This window comes from Oncorhynchus kisutch, linkage group LG30, assembly GCF_002021735.2.
Source record: "Oncorhynchus kisutch isolate 150728-3 linkage group LG30, Okis_V2, whole genome shotgun sequence".
Taxonomy (NCBI): Eukaryota; Metazoa; Chordata; class Actinopteri; order Salmoniformes; family Salmonidae; genus Oncorhynchus; species Oncorhynchus kisutch.
This window is the reverse complement of record NC_034203.2, coordinates 39,677,791-39,688,283: the sequence shown is the minus strand read 5'-3', so window position 1 is coordinate 39,688,283 and position 10,493 is coordinate 39,677,791. Positions and strand designations below refer to the sequence as shown.

At 46.6% G+C, this 10,493-nt stretch overlaps 1 protein-coding gene across 1 annotated transcript in view; it reads left to right on the top strand.

Moving 5' to 3' along the window:
• Positions 1-4,849: 4,849 nt before the first annotated feature.
• The window catches only part of LOC116358599 (excitatory amino acid transporter 5-like), a 55,671-nt gene continuing 50,027 nt past the window's right edge, over positions 4,850-10,493 (top strand). Inside the window, exon 1 of the mRNA XM_031810117.1 lies at positions 4,850-4,870. Within this exon, the coding sequence (XP_031665977.1) occupies positions 4,850-4,870 (21 nt within the window). The remainder of the gene's footprint in view (positions 4,871-10,493) is intronic.

The window sequence follows — 10,493 nt, the reverse complement described above, 5'->3', positions numbered from 1 at the left end:
AGAGAGAGAGAGAGAGAGAGAGAGAGAGAGAGAGAGAGAGAGAGCAAGAGAGAGAGAGAGAGAGAGAGAGAGCAAGAGAGAGAAATACCGTGTGTGTGCCTGGAAAGTGTGATGCTCTTAGTCCCGTGTGGAATGATAGAGAGAGCTTCATCGCGAGGAGGACAACTACTGCCTTCTTCCCTTTGTTTTGGCCAACCTCTACTTCCTCCACCTACTCCCTTTTCTCTCAATCCATCTCTTCCCCAATTCAGTCTTTTTTCTCACTTTCATTCTTCAGTCCCTCCCTTCTCTCCAAGGCTCTCTGTTTCCATATCTCCCGGTCTGTCGCGTGTCCCATATAGACCTTGCTCTTTATGGCTGAGTGAAGTGACCAGCCAGGGACTCTGGTGGAGTGAGTGACCGGCCAGGTGACTCTGGTGGAGTTAGTGTCCGGCCAGGGACTCTGGTGGAGTGAGTGACCGGCCAGGGACTGTGGAGGACTTTACGTGGGAGTAAGGATGGCGGTGAACTTTTCGGAGGTTTGGGGTCGGGTAAAGAATGTGTGTGCACAGAACGGGCTCCTCATCCTGTCTGTGTTGGCCGTTGTCATTGGCTGCATGATGGGGTTCCACCTGCGAGGCAAGCAGCTATCAGACCAGGTCAGTGTCAAACAAACACCTGCACGGTGTCCTGTTCCCTCCCCCAACCAAAACCCTCCCTTCAATAGTTATCCCTACCTTCCCTAAAGGACCTGTTCCCTCGCCCCACCGTCCCTAAAGGACCTGTTCCCTCGCCCCACCGTCCCTAAAGGACCTGTTCCCTCGCCCCACCGTCCCTAAAGGACCTATTCCCTCGCTCCACTGTCCCTAAAGGACCTGTTCCCTCCCCCAACCAAAACCCTCCCTTCAATAGTTATCCCCACCGTCCCTAAAGAACCTGTTCACTCGCCCCACCGTCCCTAAAGGACCTGTTCCCTCCCCCAACCAAAACCCTCCCTTCAATAGTTATCCCTACCTTCCCTAAAGGACCTGTTCCCTCACCCCACCGTCCCTAAAGGACCTGTTCCCTGTCCACTGGTCCCTCTGTCCCCTGTTGGTCCTCCCTGTCAACTGGTCCCTCTGTCCCCTGTTGGTCCTACCTGTCCACTGGTCCCTCTGTCCTCTGTTGGTCCTCCCTGTCCACTGGTCCCTCTGTCCCCTGTTGGTCCTCCCTGTCAACTGGTCCCTCTGTCCCCTGTTGGTCCTCCCTGTCAACTGGTCCCTCTGTCCCCTGTTGGTCCTACCTGTCCACTGGTCCCTCTGTCCTCTGTTGGTCCTCCCTGTCCACTGGTCCCTCTGTCCCCTGTTGGTCCTCCCTGTCAACTGGTCCCTCTGTCCCCTGTTGGTCCTACCTGTCCACTGGTCCCTCTGTCCTCTGTTGGTCCTCCCTGTCCACTGGTCCCTCTGTCCCCTGTTGGTCCTCCCTGTCAACTGGTCCCTCTGTCCCCTGTTGGTCCTACCTGTCCACTGGTCCCTCTGTCCTCTGTTGGCCCTCCCTGTCCACTGGTCCCTCTGTCCCCTAGCCCTGAAAAACACCCTTCAGTGTCCTCCAAAAAAATACCCCAAAACACACCACCTACCTATAACCCACATTGTTGTCCTAGCAAGTGACAATACCAACCTTATTTCACCTGTGTGATTGAAGGGTGAGCAAAATTGTTTGAATGACGCCTTTTGAACGTGTTTTGAACGTTTTGTGTTGCAGCTAGGTCTGTGAGTGTTACAGTACGTCTTTTGAACGTCTTTTGAACGTTTTGTGTTGCAGCTAGGTCTGTGAGTGTTACAGTATGTGTTTTGAACGTGTTTTGAACATTTTGTGTTGCAGCTAGGTCTGTGAGTGTTACAGTACGTGTTTTGAATGTGTTTTGAACGTTTTGTGTTGCAGCTAGGCCTGTGAGTGTTACAGTACGTGTTTTGAACGTCCTTTGAACGTTTTGTGTTGCAGCTAGGTCTGTGAGTGTTACAGTACGTGTTTTGAACGTGTTTTGAACGTTTTGTGTTGCAGCTAGGCCTGTGAGTGTTACAGTACGTGTTTTGAACGTGTTTTGAACGTTTTGTGTTGCAGCTAGGTCTGTGAGTGTTACAGTACGTGTTTTGAACGTGTTTTGAACGTTTTGTGTTGCAGCTAGGTCTGTGAGTGTTACAGAACGTGTTTTGAACGTTTTGTGTTGCAGCTAGGCCTGTGAGTGTTACAGTACGTGTTTTGAACGTCCTTTGAACGTTTTGTGTTGCAGCTAGGTCTGTGAGTGTTACAGTACGTGTTTTGAACGTTTTGTGTTGCAGCTAGGCCTGTGAGTGTTACAGTACGTGTTTTGAACGTCCTTTGAACGTTTTGTGTTGCAGCTAGGTCTGTGAGTGTTACAGTACGTGTTTTGAACGTGTTTTGAACGTTTTGTGTTGCAGCTAGGTCTGTGAGTGTTACAGAACGTGTTTTGAACGTTTTGTGTTGCAGCTAGGTCTGTGAGTGTTACAGTACGTGTTTGAGAACTGAGGTGGGTAGAGAAAGAGGGGGACCTATAAGCTCTAGAAGCTGTTGCTGTACAGACGAGCTCAGTAATGTTGCAGTACCAATGGCTGCTGTAGTTTAGCGGCTAGGCCTGATGCTACGCTACAGTGCTTCATGGCTCTGTCTCTAGGATGACACTGCTCAGACTGACTTACGGAAAGAGACCATGTTTCTGTTTACAAAATAGCTCAGCCCCAAAAAAATCATATACAAATTCTAGCACTTCCAGACACTTCAACTCATGTGGTGATTCTTGCTGTTGGGTAATGCCAACGGATCCTGGATCCGTCCCTGTGGATTTGTTTGGCTTCACTTGTCCTGTCTGTGAACAAAATAGGCGACTTCTCATCGGTCTCAGACTTCACCTCTGTCTCAGACTTCACTTCTGTCTCAGACTTCACCTCTGTCTCAGACTTCTCATCGGTCTCAGACTTCACCTCTGTCTCAGACTTCACCTCTGTCTCAGACTTCACCTCTGTCTCAGACTTCACCTCTGTCTCAGACTTCACCTCTGTCTCAGACTTCACCTCTGTCTCAGACTTCACCTCTGTCTCAGACTTCACCTCTGTCTCAGACTTCTCATCGGTCTCAGACTTCACCTCTGTCTCAGACTTCACCTCTGTCTCAGACTTCTCATCAGTCTGATAATTGATGAGATTTAGGATTGCTAGTGGCTAGTTGAGGCTTTGCTGTCAGGCACATAGATGGGCTAAAACGCAGCACACTGGTGTTATTGGCTGTTTACTTGTTGTTTTTTATGTATTTGTATAGTGCTGATAGGGACACAGAGAGGAAGGCAGATGCAGAGTAGTGGTGGGGTCGGGTCGGGATACCTAACCAGTACCCACGCTGTAGGTGACGTGCTGCAGGCGGCAGCGTTTCCCGCTAGACATTCAATGTTTATCAGATACATGACAGAACATACTGTAATTACTGTAATTAGTTTGAGGGCATCCTGTTCAAGTTACCTTTACAAAGATAATTACTGCACACAATGTACACAATCAGCTGTGCTAATGTTACACATGTAGTGTGCGACACTCAATCAGTCCTGTTTGTTATGAAAATAAAAGTGTGTCATCATAATAATTGCTGCAATGAAACAAGAAATTGGCTCATTATGTTGTATACCGGTGTGTCATTATAATAATTGATGCAATTAAACAAGAATGTATGTATAATTTGATACAGAGGACAGAGCACTCCCCCATTCTCATCGACGGGGCTGCAATGGAGCAGGTTGAGAACTTCAAGTTCCTTCAAGTTCCACATCACCAACAAACTAACATGGTCCAAGCACACCAAGACAGTCGTGAAGTGGGAACGACAAAACCTATTCCCCTCAGGAGACTGAAAAGATTTGGCATGGGTCCTCAGATCTTCAGAAGGTTCTACAGCTGCACCATCAAGAGCATCCCAACTGGGTGCATCACTGCCTGGTATGGCAACTGCTCGGCCACCGACTGCAAGGAACTACAGAGGGTAGTGCGAACGGCCCAGTACATCACTGGGGCCAAGCTTCTTGCCATCCAGGACCTCTATACCAGGCGGTGTCAGAGGAAGGCCCTAAAAATTGTCAAAGACTCCAGCCACCCTAGTCATAGACTGTTCTCTCTGCTACCGCTCGGCAAGCGGTACCGGAGCACCAAGTCTAGGTTCAAGAGGCTTCTAAACAGCTTCTACCCCCAAGCCATAAGACTCCTGAACACCTAATCAAATGGCTACTCAGACTATTTGCATTGACCCCTTCCCTTTTTTACACTGCTGCCACTCGCTGTTGTTATCATCTATGCACAGTCACTTTATCTACATGTACATCTACATGTACATATTACCTCAACTAACCGGTGCCACGGACATTGACTCTGTACCGCTATCCCCCTGTATATAGTCTCTCTATTGTTATTTTTACTGCTGCTCTTTAATTACTTGTTACTTTTATTTCTTCTTCTCATCCATATTTTTTTAACTGCATTGTTGGTAAGCATTTCACTGTAAGGTGAATTCCTGTTGTATTCGGCGCATGTGACTAATAACATAAAATGTTGATTAGATGTAGGATCTTAATTTGAGCCAGTTTGCTACAGCAGGAAAATAATCCTACAGCAACAAGACATGCAAATTATTATGCTAATTATAATTCATGGATCTTTTTGAAAGGGTTGATACAATTTTCGTGAAAGGAAAATCAAGTCAGAAATGTCAAAGTCGAAGTTACAAACTTCAGAAGCCTTGTTAAAAAGTTATCCTGCAACAGGATGATCAAATTAAGACCCTACATATGTGATGCTATACATTATATATAAATACATGTATACATCCGAAGATGACCGGCTCTCTGCAGAGAGTAATGGATCATATTAGAAAAGCTAGGTTTCTTAGGGACAAAATACTGTGAAGTTACAAAACAACATGGATATCTCTCAAAGGTTGGCTCTTCAAAGTAGCCAACCTTTGCCTTGAGTGACAGCTTTGCACATTATTGGAATTCTCTCAACCAGCTTCACCTGGAATGCTTTTCCAACAGTGTTGAAGGAGTTTCCACATATGCTGAGCACTTGATGGCTGCTTTTCCTTCACTCTGCGGTCCAACTCATCCCAAACCGTCTCAATTGGGTTGAGGTCGGGTGATTGTGGAGGCCAGGTCATCTGATGCAGCACTCCATCACTCTCCTTCTTGGTCAAATAGCCCTTATACAGCCTGGAGTTGTGTTGGTTCATTGTCTTGTTGAAAAAGAAATGACAGTCCCACTAAGCACAAACCAGACGGGATGGAGTATCGCTGCAGAGTGCTGTTGTAGCCATGCTGGTTAAGTGTGCCTTGAATTCTAAATAAATCACAGACAGTGTCACCAGCAAAGCACCCCCACATCATCACACAGTGTCTTTTCAGTTGAGATGTGTCTGTTATAGAATTTATTTAGGCTTCAATTTCTGAGGCTGGTAACTCTAATGAACTTATCCTCTGCGGCTGAGGTAACTCTGGGTTTTCCTTTCCTGTGGTGGTCCTCATGAGAGACAGTTTCATCATAGCGCTTGATGGTTTCTGCTACTGCAGTTGAAGAAACTTTCAAAGTTCTTGACATTTTCTGTATTGACTGACCTTCATGTCTTAAAGTAATGATGGACTGTCGTTTCTCTTTGCTTATCTGAGCTGTTCTTGCCATAATATGGACTTGGTATTTTACCAAATCTTCTGTGTACCATTGTCAGAACATAACTGACTTGCTCAAACGCATAGAGAAGGAAAGAATGTCCACAAATGAACTTTTAACAAGGCACATCTGTTAATTAAAATGCATTCCAGGTGACTACTAGATGAAGCTGGTTGAGAGAATGCCAAGAGTGTACAAAGCTGTCATCAAGGCAAAGGGTGGCTACTTTGAAGAATCTCAAATATTAAATATATTTAGATTTGTTTAACACTTTTTTAGTTACTACATGATTCCATGTGTTATTTTATATTTTTGATGTCTTCACTATTATTCTACAATGTAGAAAATAGTAAAAATAAAGAAAAAAAACTTGAATTAGTAGATGTTGCCAAACTGTTGACTGGTCCTGTATAAATCCTTCCTGTTGATTTCCTTTGAACATCCTGTTCCTTCAATGCACAATGTTTTAAACATTAGTCCCAAAAACATAGTGGGGGAGGAGACTCTGGAGAGTACATTATAGTGGGGGAGGGGACTCTGGAGAGTACATTATAGTGGGGGAGGAGACTCTGGAGAGTACATTATAGTGGGGGAGGAGACTCTGGAGAGTACATTATAGTGGGGGAGGAGACTCTGGAGAGTACATTATAGTGGGGGAGGAGACTCTGGAGAGTACATTATAGTGGGGGAGGAGACTCTGGAGAGTACATTATAGTGGGGGAGGAGACTCTGGAGAGTATATTATAGTGGGGGAGGAGACTCTGGAGAGTACATTATAGTGGGGGAGGAGACTCTGGAGAGTACATTATAGTGGGGGAGGAGACTCTGGAGAGTACATTATAGTGGGGGAGGAGACTCTGGAGAGTACATTATAGTGGGGGAGAAGACTCTGGAGAGTACATTATAGTGGGGGAGGAGACTCTGGAGAGTATATTATAGTGGGGGAGGAGACTCTGGAGAGTACATTATAGTGGGGGAGGAGACTCTGGAGAGTATATTATAGTGGGGGAGGAGACTCTGGAGAGTACATTATAGTGGGGGAGGAGACTCTGGAGAGTACATTATAGTGGGGGAGGAGACTCTGGAGAGTACATTATAGTGGGGGAGGAGACTCTGGAGAGTACATTATAGTGGGGGAGGAGACTCTGGAGAGTACATTATAGTGGGGGAGGAGACTCTGGAGAGTATATTATAGTGGGGGAGGAGACTCTCGAGAGTACATTATAGTGGGGGAGGAGACTCTGGAGAGTACATTATAGTGGGGGAGGAGACTCTGGAGAGTACATTATAGTGGGGGAGGAGACTCTGGAGAGTATATTATAGTGGGGGAGGAGACTCTGGAGAGTACATTATAGTGGGGGAGGAGACTCTGGAGAGTACATTATAGTGGGGGAGGAGACTCTGGAGAGTACATTATAGTGGGGGAGGAGACTCTGGAGAGTACATTATAGTGGGGGAGGAGACTCTGGAGAGTACATTATAGTGGGGGAGGAGACTCTGGAGAGTACATTATAGTGGGGGAGGAGACTCTGGAAAGTACATTATAGTGGGGGAGGAGACTCTGGAGAGTATATTATAGTGGGGGAGGAGACTCTGGAGAGTACATTATAGTGGGGGAGGAGACTCTGGAGAGTATATTATAGTGGGGGAGGAGACTCTGGAGAGTACATTATAGTGGGGGAGGAGACTCTGGAGAGTACATTATAGTGGGGGAGGAGACTCTGGAGAGTACATTATAGTGGGGAGGAGCCTCTGGAGAGTACATTATAGTGGGGGAGGAGACTCTGGAGAGTACATGATATCAGGCACAGAAATAATAGAAAAATCAACATGGTGTAAGAGGGCTCTCTGGTGCTTTGGGAAGGTTTGTGTTTTTCTGTAGTTCCTCAATAGCTACTCTTCTGTCTATTAATTTTTGTTAAAAACATACCTTTTCAAATGTGCTGTTTTTCTGCTCGACCTGGTGGAGATAGATCTTCAGTACCACAAGCCTCCTCTAGATGGCCTCTCAGAAATATCCAGTCCTTTCTTAGTTTCCATGGCTGACCAAGTTGGATGTGGTTGGTTGTTGTTACTGTGCCATGCGCTTCCTTCCCACTTTCTGTTATGGCTGTGGTCTCCTTGACAAAGGCCCCTAGGTCAGTTCTACAGTTCTACAGTTCTGCAGTTCTACAGTTCTACAGTTCTACAGTTCTACAGTTCTGCAGTTCTACAGTTCTACAGTTCCAAATCCTCTTCAAACACAGACAATCTCAGTCGTAGTAGGGAATCCAGTAGCATTATTTGACATAGATTAGGCTGTACTATGTACTACGGAGGAAAAGCAAAGCATTATTTCAGCCAATGCATGGCTCTCTCTCTCTCTCTCTTTTCCTACCTCTTGTGAGGTATAGTGGTTAGAAAATGGCTGATTAGGACATGGGATGGTCATGAGGGCGGGAGGGATAGCCAGAATTGTATAGCAAATAGGAGTTGCGGAGTGACTCCTTTCAAGAGTGGATAGGTACACAGTGCACTGCCAACAACCTCCACTCTCCCACCTCCACTCTCCCACCCCCACTCTTCGTATTCCCCTCTCCCACCCCCACTCTCCCACCCCCACTCTTCGTATCCCACTCTCCCACCCCCACTCTTCGTATTCCCCTCTCCCACCCCCACTCTTCCACCACCACTCTTCGTATCCCGCTCTTCGTATCCCCCTCTCCCACCCCCCCCCTCTCCCACCCCCCCTCTCCCACCCCCACTCTTCGTATCCCGCTCCGCTCTTCATATCCCCCTCTCCCACCCCCCCTCTCCCACCCCCACTCTTCGTATCCCGCTCTTCGTATCCCGCTCTCCATTGCATAGGAGTGACACAACCTGACGTAAGACAATGTACAGTACAACACATATCGAGGGAGGAAAAGTTGAATGTTTGTTTGCTCCGTATTTCTCGTATTTGTTTCTCACACAGAGCGATAGCAATGGTTTCTATGCACCATAACAAGGGTAGTTCTTCCCCAGCTTGACTCTTATTGCAGCTCTTTCCTTTGCTTACCGATGTTACCCACTGTGTAATTCAAACTCAGAATGCTCTAGTCTAGTCTATGGCAGCAGGATAATCTAATATAATCTGTGGATTCCTTTATTGGCCAGATTAACCCGATTAATTTGCTTCATTTGAGAGACTGGAAAGACATGTCATGCCTTTAACAGCAACGGGCTCAAACTGAACTCTGAGTACCAAATGGCACCCTATCCACTATATAGTGCACTTTTTTGACCAGGGCCGATAGGGCTCTAGTCAAAAGTAGTGCACTATATAGGAAATAGGGTGCCATTTGGTACTCAGTCCTGATCTCCCTAAATCTAGATATACACTTAAAATACTTTAAAAGCCTCTGAGCTACTCTAAGTACTTCTCCGCTCTTTGACTACCCTAACAGATGCATGAGGTCATTTCTATGTTAAAGGACCCATGAGAACGACATTCATATCATCGCATTTCTGTACAGTACAGATTAGGGAGCCATGTTGAAATTCCGTTGATGAAACGTACGACGCTGGCGCCAATTGTGCGTCGCCCGATGGGACTCCCAATCATGGCCGGATGTGATACAGCCTGGATTCGAACCAGGTACTATAGTGACGCTTCAGGGCTGAGATCCAGTGCTTTAGACCGCTGCACCACTCGGGAGCCCCTTACCATGTATCAATAACCAAAATAGATTTTTGACACCCAATTCTTTTTGCAGACATCTTTGAATCTTAACTAGGAGCAGATGTTTAACAGAGTTTGGGGAAATTCTGCTTGTAAATAGAGTTGAATGGTTCGTTAAACTTTGAAATCAACGTTTTTTATTGTGGAATTGCCCTTGACAACAGGAACCATCAGGTGTTAGTAATCAAGAATCAAGAATCAACGTCCCAGAATGTCACTGGGTTTTTCATTCATTAACATTTGTATTAAGGAGCTATAACTGTGTGTGTGTTTGCCACATGCCAGCCTGTTTGTCCTGTGGCGGCAGATGCCAGGGCCCGATGCCAGCTGTCTGTGTGCATGTGTGTGTTTTTCACGCAAGTCCAATAGACATGTACACGCACGCACACACACACACACACACACACACACACACACACACACACACACACACAACACACACACACACACACACACACACACACACACACACACACACACACACACACACACACACACACACACACACACACACACACACACACACACACACACACACACACACACACTAATCAGCCTGACATTTGACTGCAGTGATCCTGATCTAAAAAAGGCAAACTAAGCTCTCCCTCTCCTCCTGCCTTCTCCCCCTCCCTCTCTTTCTGACCCCCCCCTTCCTAATACTAAACCGTAGCTAAAGCTCTTCAGCAGTTTTATTGTTTTATTGTGTTCAAATGTATATTCTCTCTCTCTCTCCCCTCCCCTCTCTCTCTCCCCTCCCCTCTCTCTTGCTCTCTCCCTCTCTCTCTCTCTCTCTCTCTCTCTATTCCCCCCTCTCTCTCTCCCTCTCTCTCTCCCTCTCTCTCTCTCTCTCTCTAGCTCTACCTCCCCATCTCCCCTCGCTCTCTCTCTCCTCCCAGTCCCTCTCTCTCCCCCCCTCTCTCTTGCTCTCTCCCTCTCATCTCTCTCTCTCTCTCTCTCTCTCTCCCTCTCCTCCTGCCTTCTCCCCCTCCCCTCTCTTTCTTGACCCCCCCTTCCTAATACTAAAACCGTAGCTAAAGCTCATTCAGCAGTTTTATTGTTTATTGTGTTTCAAATGTATATTCTCTCTCTCTCTCCCCCTCCCCCTCTCTCTT